The sequence below is a fragment of the Hemitrygon akajei genome, chromosome 5 (genome assembly GCF_048418815.1).
Source record: "Hemitrygon akajei chromosome 5, sHemAka1.3, whole genome shotgun sequence".
Classification (NCBI taxonomy): Eukaryota; Metazoa; Chordata; class Chondrichthyes; order Myliobatiformes; family Dasyatidae; genus Hemitrygon; species Hemitrygon akajei.
Window position 1 is genome coordinate 7,842,183 of NC_133128.1, and position 18,385 is coordinate 7,860,567.

General features: G+C 41.6%; 1 protein-coding gene across 1 annotated transcript in view; it reads right to left on the reverse strand.

Annotated features, from left to right (window-relative positions):
- LOC140727467 (E3 ubiquitin/ISG15 ligase TRIM25-like) overlaps nucleotides 1-18,385 on the reverse strand; it is a 56,197-nt gene that overhangs the window by 18,880 nt on the left and 18,932 nt on the right. The window contains exons 5-7 of the mRNA XM_073044794.1: nucleotides 17,738-17,854; nucleotides 12,998-13,114; nucleotides 8,695-8,811 (exon numbers count right to left, since the gene is read on the reverse strand). Of these exons, the coding sequence (XP_072900895.1) occupies nucleotides 8,695-8,811; nucleotides 12,998-13,114; nucleotides 17,738-17,854 (351 nt within the window). The remainder of the gene's footprint in view (nucleotides 1-8,694; nucleotides 8,812-12,997; nucleotides 13,115-17,737; nucleotides 17,855-18,385) is intronic.

Below are 18,385 nucleotides of genomic sequence, written 5' to 3' on the forward strand. Positions count from 1 at the left end.
CAACATTTCTGATGACTATCCTGGTCAACATATTGGTGCAATTACAGAGAAGGCACAACAGCAGCTATATTTCCTCAGTAGTTTGAGAATTGTTATCACATAAGGCACTTGCAAATTTCTACAGATGTACGGTGGAGAGCATTCTAACTGGTTGCATCACTGGAATGGTGTCTGCACAGGATCTGAAAAATTTGCAGAAAGTTGCAAGCTCAGCCAGCTCCATCATGAGCACTAGCCTCCCCTGCATCCAAAGCACCCTCAAAAGGTGATGCCTCAAAAATGTAGCAGCTATCAACAGGGATCCCCATCACCCAGGACATGCCCTCTTCTCATTGCTACCATCAAGAGGAGGTACAGGAGCCTCAGGACATACATTCAATGTTTCAGGAAGAGCTTCTTCCACTCCATCATCAAATTTCTAAATGGATAATGAACCCATGATCAGTTCCTCAGTATTTTCCCCTTCTATTTCCACTACACACTTAATTTATTTTAATGTATAATTTTGTATTGTAATTTATAATTCCTATTTTACCCAGTCTTGGTGTTATAAAAACATTGAAAACCTACAGCACAATACAGGCCATTTGGCCCACAATGCTGTGCCTAACATGTACTTACTTTAGAAATTACCTAGGATTACCCATAGCCCTCTGTTTTTCTAAACTCCATGTACCTATCCAGGAGTCTCTTAAAAGACCCTATCGTATCCGCCCCTACAACCATCGCCGGCAGCCTATTCCATGCACTCACCACTCTCTGCATAAAACATTTACCCGACATCTCCTCTGTACCTACTTCCAAGCACCTCAAACCTGTGTCCTCTTGTATTAGCCATTTCAGCTCTGGGAAAAAGCCTCTGACTACCCACACAATCAATGCCTCTCATCATCTTATACACCTCTATCAGATCACCTCTCATCCTCTGCCGCTCCAAGGAGAAAAGGCCAAGTTCACACAACCTATTCTCATAAGGCATGCTCCCCAATTCAGGCAACATCCTTGTAAATCTCCTCTGCACTCTTTCTATAGTTTCCACATCCTTCCTGTAGTGAGGCGACTGGAACTGAGCACAGTACTCCAAGTAGAGTCGGACCAGGGTCCTATATAGCTGTAACATCATCTCTCAGCTTTTAAACTCAGTCCCACGGTTGATGAAGGCCAATGCATCATATACCTTCTTAACCACAGAGTCAACCTGCACAGCAGCTTTGAGTGTCCTATGGACTCCGATCCCAAGATCCCTCTGTTCCTCCACACTGTCAAGAGTCTTACCATTAATACTATATTCTGCCATCATATTTGACCTACCAAAATGAAACACCTCACACTTATCTGGGCTGAACACCCTGCCACTTCTCAGCCCAGTTTTGCATCCTATCGATGTCCCACTGTAACCTCCACACTATCCACAACACTCCCAACCTTTGTGTCATCTGCAAATTTGCTGATCTAGTTTACCACATCATCATCCAGATCGTTGATATAGATGACAAACGACAAAGGACTCGGCACCAATCGCTGTGGCACTCCCACTAGTCAAATGCCTCCAGTCAAATAGGCAACTATCTACCGCCACTCTCTGGCTTCTCCTACAAAACCAACGTCTAATTTGATTTACTACATCACCTTGACCAACTTCCCATGCGGGACCTTGTCAAAGGTCTTGCTGAAGTCCATGAAGGCAACAGCCACTGTCTTTCTTTCATCAACTTTCCTGGTAACCTTCTTGAACAACTCTAAGATTGGTTGGACTGGCCACAATGCCACGCTGGCATCAGTCCCCGTCTCTTTAGCTACCTCTTTCAGAACCCTGGGGTATAGTTAATCTGATCAGGTGACTCATCTACCTTCAGACCTTTCAGCTTCTCAAGCACCTTCTCCTTAGCAATAGCAACTACACTCACTTCTGCCCCTTGACGCTTGAATTTCTGGCATACTCCTGGTGTCTTACTTAAGATATTTGGAGTTCATTCACCATTTGTTTATCCCAATCACTACCTCTCCAGCACCATTTTCCACTGATCTAAATCCACTTGGGCCTCTCGGTATCTGAAAAAGGAACCTTTGTAAACTCTTCTATATTATCAGATGGATTAACTTCATATTTCATAATTTCTCTCCTTATTGGTCATTGCCTTCTGTTGTATTTCTAAAAGCTTTCCAGTCCTCTAATTTCCCACTAATTTTTCAATACTACAGTATATGCCCTCTCTTTTGCTTTTATGCTGTCTTTGATTTCCCTTGTCAGCTACGGTTGCCTCCTTCTCTCTTTAGAATATTTCTTCATCTTTGGGATGTATCTATCCAGTGCCTTCTGAATTGCCCCCAGAAACACCAGCCATTGCTGTCGATGAACTGCCTGCTTGTGTCCCCTTCCAGTCAATTTTGGCCAGCTCCTCTCTTATGCCTGTATAATTCACTTTACTCCACTGTAATACCAATACATCTGATTTTAACTTCTCCCTCTCAAACTGCAGGTGAACTCTATCAGATTATGATCACTGACTCCTAAGGGCTTCTCTACAAATTCTTTCCCTTGGAATCCTGCAACAACCTGATTTTCCCAATTCTGCTGAGGGGTCTAGGCACAAAACCTCAACTGTACACTTTTCCATAAATGCTGCTTGTCCTGCTGAGTTCCTCCAGCATTTTGTGTGTGTTACTTGGATTTCCAGCATCTGCAGATTTTCTCTGGTTTGTGATTGGAGCCTTCGGGAGGTAGTCACCCCTAGGCTGCAGGAGACAGGTAACTGCGTGACTGTCAGGAGAAGAAGGGGGAATGCAGAGTACACCTGTGGCTGTTCCCCTCTATAACATGTATACAAATTTAACTACTATTGAGGGGGTCGACCTACAAGGGGGAGCCACACTGGCCAGGTCTCTGGCACTGAGTCTGGTGCTGTGGCAGTGAATAGCAGAGAGATGAAGAGGAGTGCAGTGTTGATAGGTGATTCCTTAGTCAGAGGTACAGAGACGAGGTTCTGTGGGTGCAGTAGAGACACTTGGATGGCACGTTGCATTCTGGTGCCGGGATCAGTGATGTCTCAGGTGGGGTCCAAGGCATTCTCAGAGCTGGGGTGAGCAGCCAGAAGTCTTGGTGCACATTGGCACCAACGACATAGGTAAGCAAGGTGAGGAGGTCCTAAAGAGAAATTTTAAGGAGCTAGGTAGAAAGCTGAGAAACAAGACCTGCAGAGTAGTAATCTCTAGACTGCTGCCTATGCCATGTGCCAGTGAGTGTAAGAATAGAATGACTTGGCAAATGAATGCGTGGCTTAGGAAATGGGGTTCAGATTTTTTAGATAGATAGATACTTTATTCATCCCCATGGGGAAATTCAACTTTTTTTCCAATGTCTCATACACTTGTTGTAGCAAAACTAATTACATACAATACTTAACTCAGTAAAAAAATATGATATGCATCTAAATCACCGTCTCAAAAAGCATTAATAATAGCTTTTAAAAAGTTCTTAAGTCCTGGCAGTTGAATTGTAAAGCCTAATGGCATTGGGGAGTATTGACCTCTTCATCCTGTCTGAGGAACATTGCATCGATAGTAACCTGTCACTGAAACTGCTTCTCTGTCTCTGGATGGTGCTATGTAGAGGATGTTCAGAGTTATCCATAATTGACCGTAGCCTACTCAGCGCCCTTCGCTCAGCTACCGATGTTAAACTCTCTAGTACTTTGCCCACGACAGAGCCCGCCTTCCTTACCAGCTTATTAAGACGTGAGGCGTCCCTCTTCTTAATGCTTCCTCCCCAACACGCCACCACAAAGAAGAGGGCGCTCTCCACAACTGACCTATAGAACATCTTCAGCATCTCACTACAGACATTGAATGACGCCAACCTTCTTAGGAAGTACATTCGACTCTGTGCCTTCCTGCACAAGGCATCTGTGTTGGCAGTCCAGTCAAGCTTCTCGTCTAACTGTACTCCCAGATACTTGTAGGTCTTAACCTGCTCCACACGTTCTCCATTAATGATCACTGGCTCCATATGGGGCCTAGATCTCCTAAAGTCCACCACCATCTCCTTGGTCTTGGTGATATTGAGACGCAGGTAGTTTGAGTTGCACCATATCACAAAGTCCTGTATCAGTTTCCTATACTCCTCCTCCTGTCCATTCCTGACACACCCCACTATGGCCGTGTCATCAGCGAACTTCTGCACATGGCAGGACTCCGAGTTATATTGGAAGTCTGATGTGTACAGGGTGAACAGGACCGGAGAGAGTACGGTTCCCTACAGCGCCCCTGTGCTGCTGACCACCGTGTCAGACCTACAGTCTCCCAACCGCACATACTGAGGTCTATCTGTCAAGTAGTCCACTATCCAATCCACCATGTGAGGGTCTACTCCCATATCCGTTAGTTTGTGCCTTAAGATCTTGGGCTGGATGGTGTTAAAGGCACTAGAGAAGTCAAGGAATGTAATCCTCACAGCACAACTGACCCCCTCTAGGTGAGAGAGTGATTTGTGCAGCAAATACGTGATAGCATCCTCCACTCCCACCTTCTCCTTATATGCAAACTGAAGAGTTTGCATCATTGATCATTGGGATCTCTTGTGGGGAAGATATGACCTGTATAAAAGGGACAGGTTACACCAGAACCCAAGGCCGTCCAGTATCCTTGGGGGGAGGTTGGATAGGGCTGTTTGTGTGGGTTTAAACTAAATTGGCAGTGAGATGGGAACCGGAGTGATAGTGCTGAAGGTGAGGAAGTTGGTTTACAAACAGAGGCAATATAGTGAGACTCCTAGCAAGGAGAGCCCAATCATAGGATAAAATTGCAGTCAAAAGGATGAGTTGCAATGCAAAATGTGGACAAAATCAAAAAGGGTTAATAGAGGATTGAGGGTGCTATATTTGAATGCGTGCAGTATACGGAATAAGACAGATAAACTTCTAGCACAATTACAGATTGGCACGTATGATGTTGTAGGCATCACTGAATCATGGCTAGAAGATTATCCCTGGGAGCTTAATGTCCAAGGATGCACATTGTATCAAAAGGACAGGCAGGAAGGCAGAGGGGGTGGAGTTGCGTTGTTGGTAAGAAATGAAATCAAATCATTAGAAAGAGGTGACATGGGGTCAGAAGGTGTTAAATCATTGTGTATACAGCTAAGACATTGCAAGGATGAAAATACTCTGATGGGAGTCATATACAGACCCCCAGTTGTAAGGATGTTGCCTACAGATTTGCAATGGGAGATAGAAAATGCATGCTAAAAGGGCAAAGTTTACAATAGTCTTGGGGGATTTCAATATGCAGTTCGATTGGGAAAGTAAGGTTGGTGCTGGATTGCAACAGGGGGAGTTTCTAGAATGCCTACAAGATTGCTTTTTTGAACAGCTCATGGCTGAGCCCACTAGGAGATCAGATATTCTGGATTGGGTGTTCTGCAATGAACCGGAATTGATTAAAGACATTAAGGTAAAAGAACCTTTAGGAGCAAGTTATCATAATATGATCCAATTCACCATGAATTCTGAAAAGCAGAATCTAAAGTCAGATGCAAACACGAGGAAATCTGCAGATGCTGGAAATTCAAGCAACACACACAAAATGCTGGTGGAACACAGCAGGCCAGGCAGCAACTATAGGGAGAAGCACTGTTGACGTTTCAGGCCGAGACCCTTCGTCAGGTCTAACTGAAAGATATTAAGAGATTTGAAAGTGGGAGGGGGAGGAGGAGATCTGAAATGATAGGAAAAAACAGGAGGGGGAGGAATGAAGCTAAGAGCTGGAAAGTTGATTGGCTAAAGGGATACACAGCTGGAGAAGGGAAAGGATCATGGGACGGGAGGCCAAGGGAGAAAGAAAGGGGGAGGGGAGCACCAAAGGAAGATGGAGCCCAGGCAAGGAGTGATTATGAGAAGGGCAGAGAGAAAATAAAGAGAGAGGACAAAAGGGGGGGAGATTAATAAATAAGGGATGGGGTAAGAAGGGGAGGGGGGTATTAACAGAAGTTAGAGAAATCAATGTTCATGCCATCAGGTTGGTGGCTACCCAGACAGAATATAAGGTGTTGTTCCTCCAACCTGAGTGTGGCTTCATCTTGACAGTAGAGGAGGCCATGGATAGACATATCAGAATGGGAATGGGATGTGGAATTAAAATGTGTGGCCACTGGGAGATCCTGCTTTCTCTGCCAGACAGATTGTAGGTGTTCAGCAAAACGGTCTCCCAGTCTGCATCGGGTCTCACCGATATATAGAAGGCTGCACTGGGAGCACCAGATGCAGTATATCACACCAGCAGACAAACAGGTGAAGTGTCGCCTCACCTGGAAGGACTGTCTGGGGCCCTGAATGGTGGTGAGGGAGGAAGTGTAAGGGCAGGTGTAGCACTTGTTCCGCTTACAAGGATAAGTGCCGGGAGGGAAATCGGTGGGAAGGATGGGGGGGGGGGTGGTGAACGAATGGACAAGGGATTTGCATAGGGAGCGATCCCTGCAGAAAGCAGAAAGGTGGGGGGGGGTGGGGAGGGAAAGATGTGCTTGGTGGTGGGATCTTATTGGAGGTGACAGAAGTTACGGAGAATTATACGTTGGACCCGGAGGCTTTCTTTCTCCCTAGGCCTCCCGTCCCATGGGAGCTTAATGTCATCATGCTCCCTCGTGGAAGAAATTAAATCTTCGTTCCACCTTCATTGTTGGTTAAGATTTGTTTAGTCCATCATTAATTATCTGAATGAGTACTCCAGCATTCTCAATCGAGATTAGAGATTGTAAAACTCTATCTTGCTTCAAAGAATTTGAAAGTTAATGTATGAGATGTAAATAGCCAGTTAAAATAACCACAGGTGCCACGGTAGTGTAGAGGTTAGTGCCACACTGTAGTAATTAGATATCAGAATCATGTTTTATATCACTGACTTATGTCATGAAATTTGTTATTTTGCAGCAGCAGTGCTCTTCCATGCATTAAAAAATATGAATTATATATACATATTAAATTAACTAAGTAGTGCAAAAAGGAAGCAAAAATAGGGATTTCTAAGGATAATAGGGAATAAACAGTTGAAGACATCAGTGTTTATGAATACTTAAAAGAGGAAAGAGAAAGATGGAAATGTGGAGAGGGTGAAGAATGGAATTTCAGACCACACACTACAAACAGTGTGAGGATAATGTTGCTGAGAAGAATAAAGATTGAGTATATGCGACAAGTCTGGCTCTGACCTTGGCTACAACCTGGACTCTTTTGAGTTAGTGGTGGAGAGGAGGTTACTGAACAAAATGTTATCTATTATGAACAATCTGGTACATCCTCTCCATGACCAAATGAATAAGCAGCTGAGCACCTTTATAACAGACTCATTCAGCTCTGCTGTCACAAGGATCGTTACAGGAAGTCTTTCCTACCAAGTGCAATAAGCAAAATAACAGTTTATCTCTGTGCGACAAGAGAACAGACATCATACTACAACAGTATGCTTTATTATTTTGTACCTTATTATTGAGTGTATTATTATTATTAGTTAAGTCTGCACACTGCTAAGTATGTTTTTAAATGTTGCTGCTGTAATGAAATAATTTCTCACTTGGGTCAATAAAATACTATTATCATTATTGTTGTTATTATTTTTAAAGAGCTACTAACCTAAAAACACCACAGCACAGCTTTGAGGGACAGGGATAATATCTTTGATGTCCAGGGATAACACTTCATTAAGCTGGAAGGAATTCAGGGCTGTGCTTTGGGTCCAGTAGAGGTTGATGAGAATGGTTCTGGGAATGAAAGGGTTAACATATGAGGAGCGCTTCCTGGCTCTGGGCCTGGACTCGCTGGAATTTAGAAGAATGAGGGGAGAGCTCATTGAAACCTATTGAATATTGAAAGGCCTATATAGAGTGGACATAGAGAAGATACTTCCTATAGTGAGAAACTAGTATGTTTCCTAGTGATCACAATATGCCTATGCAATTGTTCATTGTCGTATTGGTATGATTCTGGAAAGCTCTGGAAGCTTCTCTTGGTGTTGCATTATTTAAACAGGGGCGATCTGTTTGATTGACTCGTATCTGTGAAATTGAATGGAACGAACTGACCACACAGTGCCACCATCTCTTTTGTATCCTGTCTGCCTACAGCCTCAGTTACACTCCATCTTTTCAACTTTCTTTCTTCTATTACTGCTGAATAAAACTATCATGAAGCACCAAGTTTTGTGCAAATTTCCTGATATCTGAAAGAACCCTGGTTCTAAACATCACAATCCAGTAGCTGTTTAAAAAAAACTATTATTGAGCTGAGATCCTTCAAGAGGACTACAACCTAGTCGTGGTTTGGAAACCTGTGTGCCTCAATGACCCAGAGGATTAATTTGGCTGGAGTTGGGGCTATACCATTTGGCTCATAGGGATTTTCAAAATCTGCCTTGCTTCAAAGTTTCTGAAATTTAAAGAATGAGAAGTAAGTAGTCAGTAAAGTAACCATGGGCACCACGGCAGAGTAGTGGGTAGTGCAACACTATTATAGCTCAGTGTCGGAGTTCAGAGTTCAAGCACAATGTCCTCTCTAAGGAGTTTTTATGTCTCCTGAGAGAGTGTGTGGGTTTCCTCCCGGTGCTGTAGTTTCCTCTCACAGTCCAAAGACGGACTGATCCGCAGGTTAATCAAACATCGTAAGTTGTCTTCAATTAATCTGGGCAGGGATTTATGGATGGTTGGAGTACCTGTTGGGCTCCATCTGCGATGAACCGAAACAGGAGCCACCATCATCAAATGCCATCGAAACATTTCTCTCCTGTTTGTTGAAAGGAACTATATTGAAAACAGGAGGTTGTGAATATCTGTAATGATAAAAATAACACAAACTGTTATCTGGAATAACAGGATAGATGAAAAACAGCAGTTAATTAGCAAATAAGAATCAGAAAAATTAAGTAATTAGATAACAGAATCATGTTTAATGTCACTGACTTATGTCATGAAATTTGTTATTTTGCAACAGCAGTGATGTTCCGTGCTTTAACAAAGTATGAATTAATCAAGTAAGTAGTGCAAAAAGGGAACAAGAATATTTTCAAGAGTTTCCTGTCTCTTCAAAAATCTAAAGGTAGAGGGGAACAAGTTCTTCTAAAAATGTTGAGTGTGTGGCTTCAGACTCCTGTATCTCCTCCTTGATGGTAACAATGAGAAGAGGGCACATCCTGGGTGACAGGGGTGCTTAATGATGGATGCTGCCATTTTGAAGCCCAACTTTTGAAGATATTCTCAATACTTGGGAGGCCAATGCCCATGATGGAGCCGGCTGAGTGTGCAAACTTCTGCAACTTTTTCCGATCCTGTGCTGTTGTTCAGATAGTGGTTTTAGCAGTGTGTCATACTGCATCTTCGCACCCAAGCACAGGATCACAGAGAATCAGAAGGGTTAAACAAAACCAAGGAATTTTAGGATCAAAAGAGACAAAACGAAACTGTAGAACTTTCAAGGTCTTGGATAACTCAGAATAATTTTGCTAGAACTTCACTAGGCAAGGATCAACATGACTGAGACCTATGGGGTTAGCTCTGCCCCTTTAAATGCACTCCAGGGCACAAAAGAGTCTGTGCCCAGCTGAGTAAAACACAGACTTTTATCAAGCTTACAAGTAAAGTTTCTGATAAGAGACATAACTCCAAGGATACTTAATTGGCTGCCAGCAAGATCTCGAGGAGAATTAATTCAATGTATTCAAGGACAATTGAAATTATATGTAAACTAGACAAAACCTAATTATAAAATAACAAAGTGCAACAATATATTAGAATTATAATTTATAAAATGCAGAGATTAAAATATGAAAGCAAAAAACTCAATGCCCTCAGAATTCTCCATCAATGACCCAAAGTTACTATACACTTAAAATACTTTCCATGGGACATGTAGAGGTATTTCCAAGAGTCTTTGGTGATGTACCGAATCTCCTCAAACTCCGAGTGAAATATAGTATTCTTTGTAATGAATGTTAAGCGCAGGATAGATCTTCAGAGCTGTTGACACCCAGGAACTTGAAACTGCTCAAACTTTCCACTGCTGATCCCTCAATGAGGGCTGGCTTGCTCCCTCACCTTCCCTTTCCTGAGGTCCACAATCAATTTCTTACTAACAGAGTGCAAGGTTGTTGACATTCAACGTTTCAGGAACAGCTGCTTCGCCTCCACCAACAGATTTCTGAAAGGACAAAGCACTACCTCACTATATACTTCCTTCTGTTTTGCTCTCTTAGCACTATTTCCTTAATTTAATTTTTAAACTAGACCATAAAATATAGGAGTAGAATTAGGCAATTTGGCCCACAGAGTCTACTTTGCCATTTCATCATGGCTGATCTAATTTTTCTCTCAGCTCAACCACCTGCCGTCTCCTCCTATCTCTTTATGCCCTGACCAATCAAGAATCTACCAACCTCTGCCTTAAATATACAAAGACATGGTCTCCACAGCCATCTGTTTCAAAGAATTCCACAGATTCACCACTGAAGAAATTCCCCCTCATTTGCAATCTAAAATGATGCCGCTCTATTCCAAGGCTGTGTCCTGTGGTCATAGACTCTCCCACCACAGGAAACATCTCCACAGCCACTCTATCATGGCCATTCACCATTCGATAGGTTTCAATGAAGTCACCGCTCATTTTTCTGAATTCTAGTGAAAAGAGGCCCAGAGTCATCAAACACTCTTCCTATGACCTGCCATTCCATCCTGGATCATTTTGGTGAACCTCCTTTAAACGCATCCTGTCTAAGATAGGCTCCCAAAACTGCTCACAATAATCCAAGTGAGGCCTCATCAGTGCTTTATAAAGTTTCAACATCACATCCATGCTTTTATATTCCAGTCATCTTGGAATGAATGCTAACATCACACCTGACTTCTTCACCTCAGACTGAATCTGCAAATTAACCTTTAGGGAATCCTGCACAAGGATTCCAAAGTCCCATTACAGCTCAATATTTTGTATTTTCTCTCCATTTGGAAAATAATCACCCCTTTCATTTATTCTACCAAAGTGCATTAACATACACTTCCCAATATTCCAGCTGCCACTACTTTGCCCTTTCTCCTAATCAAAGTCCTTCTGTAGCCTCTATACTTCCTCAAAACTAACTGCTCTTCCACCTATCTTAATATCATATAAATAAATACACATGTAATATATGGTTTTTTGTTATTTTTATGTACTGCTGCTGCAAAACAACAAATTTCATGACATAGTATACCTGATTCTGATGCCAAGCTATTTCAGGAGGCACCAGGATGAATTTTCTTAAACTCAGTTGAAGACATCAGTGTTTAGGATTACTTAAAAGAGGAACGAGAAAGATGGAAATGAGGAGAGGGTGAAGAATGGAATTTCAGACCATACACTACAATTTGCATTCATTCCAAGATGACTACAAACAGTGTGAGGATAATGTTGCTGAGAAGAATAAAGATTGAGTATATGCAACAAGTCTGGCTCTGACCTTGGCTACAACCTGGACTCTTTTGAGTTAGTGGCGGAGAGGAGGTTACTGAACAAACTTATCTATTATGGACAATCTGGTACATTCTCTCCATGACCAAGTGAATAAGCAGCTGAGCACCTTTAGAACAGACTCATTCAGCTCCGCTGTCATAAGGATCGTTACAGGAAGTCTTTCCTACCAAGTGCAATAAGCAAAATAACAGTTCATCTCTGTGCAACAAGAGAACAGACATCATACTACAACAGTCTGCTTTATTATTTTGTACCTTATTATTGCACATTGGTACATTATTATTGTGCGTATTATTATTTTGCATTGTTATTATTAGTTAAGTTTGTACACTGCTAAGTATGTTTTGAAATGTTGCTGCTCTAATGAAAGAATTTCTTACTTGAGTCAATAAAGTACTATTTTTATTGCTCTTATTATTTTTAAAGAGATGACAACTTAAAAAACATGGCACAGCTTTGACGGACAGGGATAATATCTTTGGTGTGCAGGGGATAAGACTTCATTAAGCTGGAAGGAAATCAGGACTGTGCTTTGGGTCCAGTAGAGGTTGATGAGAATGGTTCTGGGAATGAAAGGGTTAACATATGAGGAGCGCTTCCTGGCTCCGGGCCTGGACTCGCTGAAATTTAGAAGAATGAGGGGAGAGCTCATTGAAACCTATTGAATATTGAAAGGCCTATATAGAGTGGACATAGAGAAGATACTTCCTATAGTGAGAAACTAGTATGTTTCCTAGTGATCACAATATGCCTATGCAATTGTTCATTGTCGTATTGGTATGATTCTGGAAAGCTCGGGAAGCTTCTCTTGGTGTTGCATTATTTAAACAGGGGCGATCTGGTTGATTGACTCGTATCTGTGAAATTGAATGGAACGAGCTGACCACACAGTGCCACCATCTCTTTTGTATCCTGTCTGCCTACAGCCTCAGTTACACTCCATCTTTTCAACTTTCTTAGTTCTATTACTGCTGAATAAAATAAAATATCATGAAGCACCAAGTTTTGTGCAAATTTCCTGATATCTGAAAGAACCCTGGTTCTAAACATCGCAATCCAGTAGCCGTTTAAAAAAAACTATTATTGAGCTGAGATCCTTCAAGAGGACTACAACCTAGTCATGGTTTGGAAACCTGTGTGCCTCAATGACCCAGAGGATTAATTTGGCTGGAGTTGGGGCTATACCATTTGGCTCTTAGGGATTTTCAAAATCTGCCTTGCTTCAAAGTTTCTGAAATTTAAAGAATGAGAAGTAAGTAGTCAGTAAAGTAACCATGGGCACCACGGCAGAGTAGTGGGTAGTGCAACACTATTATAGCTCAGTGTCGGAGTTCAGAGTTCAAGCACAATGTCCTCTCTAAGGAGTTTTTATGTCTCCTGAGAGAGTGTGTGGGTTTCCTCCCGGTGCTGCAGTTTCCTCCCACAGTCCAAAGACGGACTGATCCGCAGGTTAATCAAACATCGTAAGTTGTCTTCAATTAATCTGGGCAGGGATTTATGGATGGTTGGAGTACCTGTTGGGTTCCATCTGCGATGAACCGAAACAGGAGCCACCATCATCAAATGCCATCGAAACATTTCTCTCCTGTTTGTTGAAAGGAACTATATTGAAAACAGGAGGTTGTGAATATCTGTAATGATAAAAATAACACAAACTGTTATCTGGAATAACAGGATAGATGAAAAACAGCAGTTAATTAGCAAATAAGAATCAGAAAAATTAAGTAATTAGATAACAGAATCATGTTTAATGTCACAGACATATGTCATGAAATTTGTTATTTTGCAACAGCAGTGATGTTCCGTGCTTTAAAAAAGTATGAATTAATCAAATAAGTAGTGCAAAAAGGGAACAAGAATATTTTCAAGAGTTTCCGGCCTCTTCAAAATTCTAAAGGTAGAGGGGAACAAGTTCTTCTAAAAATGTTGAGTGTGTGACTTCAGACTCCTGTATCTCCTCCTTGATGGTAACAATGAGAAGAGGGCACATACTGGGTGACAGGGGTGCTTAATGATGGATGCTGCCATATTGAAGCCCAACTTTTGAAGATATTCTCAATGCTTGGGAGGCCAGTGCCCATGATGGAGCCGGCTGAGTGTGCAAACTTCTGCAACTTTTTCCGATCCTGTGCTGTTGTTCAGATAGTGGTTTTAGCAGTGTGTCATACGGCATCTTCGCACCCAAGCACAGGATCACAGAGAATCAGAAGGGTTAAACAAAACCAAGGAATTTTAGGATCAATAGAGACAAAACAAAACTGTAGAACTTTCAAGGTCTTGGATAACTCAGAATAATTTTGCTAGAACTTCACTAGGCAAGGATCAACATGACTGAGACCTATGGGGTTAGCTCTGCCCCTTTAAATGCACTCCAGGGCACAAAAGAGTCTGTGCCCAGCTGAGTAAAACACAGACTTTTATCAAGCTTACAAGTAAAGTTTCTGATAAGAGACATAACTCCAAGGATACTTAATTGGCTGCCAGCAAGATCTCGAGGAGAATTAATTCAATGTATTCAAGGACAATTGAAATTATATGTAAACTAGACAAAACCTAATTATAAAATAACAAAGTGCAACAATATATTAGAATCATAATTTATAAAATGCAGAGATTAAAACATGAAAGCAAAAAACTCAATGCCCTCAGAATTCTCTACCAATGACCCAGAGTAACTATACACTTAAAATACTTCCCATGGGACATGTAGAGGTATTTCCAAGAGTCTTTGATGATGTACCGAATCTCCTCAAACTCCGAGTGAAATATAGTATTCTTTGTAACGAATGTTAAGCGCAGGATAGATCTTCAGAGCTGTTGACACCCAGGAACTTGAAACTGCTCAAACTTTCCACTGCTGATCCCTCAATGAGGGCTGGCTTTCTCCCTCAACTTCCCTTTCCTGAGGTCCACAATCAATTTCTTACTAACAGAGTGCAAGGTTGTTGACTTTCAACGTTTCAGGAACAGCTGCTTCGCCTCCACCAACAGATTTCTGAAAGGACAAAGCACTACCTCACTATATACTTCCTTCTGTTTTGCTCTCTTAGCACTATTTCCTTAATTTAATTTTTAAACTAGACCATAAAATATAGGAGTAGAATTAGGCAATTTGGCCCACAGAGTCTACTTGGCCATTTCATCATGGTTGATCTAATTTTCCTCTCAGCTCAACCACCTGCCGTCTCCTCCTATCTCTTTATGCCCTGACCAATCAAGAATCTACCAACCTCTGCCTTAAATATACAAAGACATGGTCTCCACAGCCATCTGTTTCAAAGAATTCCACAGATTCACCACTGAAGAAATTCCCCCTCATTTGCAATCTAAAATGATGCCACTCTATTCCAAGGCTGTGTCCTGTGGTCATAGACTTTCCCACCACAGGAAACATCTCCACAGCCACTCTATCATGGCCATTCACCATTCGATAGGTTTCAATGAAGTCACCGCTCATTTTTCTGAATTCTAGTGAAAAGAGGCCCAGAGTCATCAAACACTCTTCCTATGACCTGCCATTCCATCCTGGATCATTTTGGTGAACCTCCTTTAAACGCATCCTGTCTAAGATAGGCTCCCAAAACTGCTCACAATAATCCAAGTGAGGCCTCATCAGTGCTTTATAAAGTTTCAACATCACATCCATGCTTTTATATTCCAGTCATCTTGGAATGAATGCTAACATCACACCTGACTTCTTCACCTCAGACTGAATCTGCAAATTAACCTTTAGGGAATCCTGCACAAGGATTCCAAAGTCCCATTACAGCTCAATATTTTGTATTTTCTCTCCATTTGGAAAATAATCACCCCTTTCATTTATTCTACCAAAGTGCATTAACATACACTTCCCAATATTCCAGCTGCCACTACTTTGCCCTTTCTCCTAATCAAAGTCCTTCTGTAGCCTCTATACTTCCTCAAAACTAACTGCTCTTCCACCTATCTTAATATCATATAAATAAATACACATGTAATATATGGTTTTTTGTTATTTTTATGTACTGCTGCTGCAAAACAACAAATTTCATGACATAGTATACCTGATTCTGATGCCAAGCTATTTCAGGAGGCACCAGGATGAATTTTCTTAAACTCAGTTGAAGACATCAGTGTTTAGGATTACTTAAAAGAGGAACGAGAAAGATGGAAATGAGGAGAGGGTGAAGAATGGAATTTCAGACCATACACTACAATTTGCATTCATTCCAAGATGACTACAAACAGTGTGAGGATAATGTTGCTGAGAAGAATAAAGATTGAGTATATGCAACAAGTCTGGCTCTGACCTTGGCTACAACCTGGACTCTTTTGAGTTAGTGGCGGAGAGGAGGTTACTGAACAAACTGTTATCTATTATGGACAATCTGGTACATTCTCTCCATGACCAAGTGAATATGCAGCTGAGCACCTTTAGAACAGACTCATTCAGCTCCACTGTCAGAAGGATCGTTACAGGAAGTCTTTCCTACCAAGTGCAATAAGCAAAATAACAGTTCATCTCTGTGCAACAAGAGAACAGACATCATACTACAACAGTCTGCTTTATTATTTTGTACCTTATTATTGCACATTGGTACATTATTATTGTGCGTATTATTATTTTGCATTGTTATTATTAGTTAAGTTTGTACACTGCTAAGTATGTTTTGAAATGTTGCTGCCCTAATGAAAGAATTTCTTACTTGAGTCAATAAAGTACTATTTTTATTGCTGTTATTATTATTTTTAAAGAGATGACAACTTAAAAAACATGGCACAGCTTTGACGGACAGGGATAATATCTTTGGTGTGCAGGGGATAAGACTTCATTAAGCTGGAAGGAATTCAGGGCTGTGCTTTGGGTCCAGTAGAGGTTGATGAGAATGGTTCTGGGAATGAAAGGGTTAACATATGAGGAGCGCTTCCTGGCTCCGGGCCTGGACTCGCTGGAATTTAGAAGAATGAGGGGAGAGCTCATTGAAACCTATTGAATATTGAAAGGCCTATATAGAGTGGACATAGAGAAGATACTTCCTATAGTGAGAAACTAGTATGTTTCCTAGTGATCACAATATGCCTATGCAATTGTTCATTGTCGTATTGGTATGATTCTGGAAAGCTCTGGAAGCTTCTCTTGGTGTTGCATTATTTAAACAGGGGCGATCTGTTTGATTGACTCGTATCTGTGAAATTGAATGGAACGAACTGACCACACAGTGCCACCATCTCTTTTGTATCCTGTCTGCCTACATCCTCAGTTACACTCCATCTTTTCAACTTTCTTTCTTCTATTACTGCTGAATAAAACTATCATGAAGCACCAAGTTTTGGGCAAATTTGTCCAAAAATCCACCAAGCAGGATAGAACCAGACTACAGTGCAAAGTGAGGACTGCCGAGCGCATCATTGGAGCCTCCCTGCCCCCTATTGTGGACCTGTACTCTTCCAGGTTGAAGAAGAGGGCGGGGAACATCATAAAGGGCTCCTCCCATCCTGCGCATGGACTGTTTGATCTGCTTCTGTCTGGTAGGCGCTTCAGATCCCTCCAGACTAAGACTAATAGGCACTGGAGAATTTTTTCCCTTCTGCGGTCACTTTGCTGAACAGTTAACTGCCGGTTAACTGTCGGCTAACTATTACTTGGATTGCACTACCTGTATGTATAATCTATATTTTCATTTATATTTATCATTATTATTGTTATGAGCAGAGAGACAACATCTGCCGGAAGTAAATTCCTTGTATGTGCATAGGTACTTGGCGATTAACGTCTGATTCTGATATCTGAAAGAACCCTGGTTCTAAACATCACAATCCAGCAGCTGTTTAAAAAAAACTATTATTGAGCTGAGATCCTTCAAGAGGACTACAACCTAGTCATGGTTTGAAAACCTGTGTGCCTCAATGACCCAGAGGATTAATTTGGCTGGAGTTGGGGCTATACCATTTGGCTCTTAGGGATTTTCAAAATCTGCCTTGCTTCAAAGTTTCTGAAATTTAAAGAATGAGAAGTAAGTAGTCAGTAAAGTAGCCATGGGCACCACGGCAGTGTAGTGGGTAGTGCAACACTATTATATCTCAGTGTCGGAGTTCAGAGTTCAAGCACAATGTCCTCTCTAAGGAGTTTTTATGTCTCCTGAGAGAGTGTGTGGGTTTCCTCCCGGTGCTGCAGTTTCCTCCCACAGTCCAAAGACGGACTGATCCGCAGGTTAATCAAACATTGTAAGTTGTCCTCGATTAATCTGGAAAGAGAGTATGGATGGTTGGAGTACCTCTTGGGCTCCATCTGCGACGAACCAAAAGAGAAGCCACAACCACCAAATACCCTTTCAACATTTCTCTCCTGTTTTTTGTCAGTAGCCTGGTTGAAAACAGCAAGTTGTGAATATCTGTAATGATAAAAATAACACAAACTGTTATCTGGAAAGAATTTGTAAAATGTAGTAATTAGATATCAAAATCAGAATCATGTTTACTATCACCGACTAATGTCATGAAATTTGTTGTTTTGCAGCAGCAGTATAGTGCCATGCTTTGAAAAAGTATAAATTACTCATATATAAATAAAATATGCAGTGCAAAATGGGAGCAAAAATAATGATATCATGTTCATGGGTTCCTGTCTGTTGAAAAATCTGATGGTGGAGGGGATGAAGCTGTTCTTAAAATGTTGAGTGTGTGACTTCAGACTCCTGTATCTCCTCCTTGATGGTAACAATGAGAAGAGGGCACGTCCTGGGTGACAGGGGTGCTTAATGATGGATGCTGCCATTTTGAAGCCCAACTTTTGAAGATATTCTCAATGCTTGGGAGGCCAGTGCCCATGATGGAGCCGGCTGAGTGTGCAAACTTCTGCAACTTTTTCTGATCCTGTGCTGTTGTTCAGATAGTGGTTTTAGCAGTGTGTCATACTACATCTT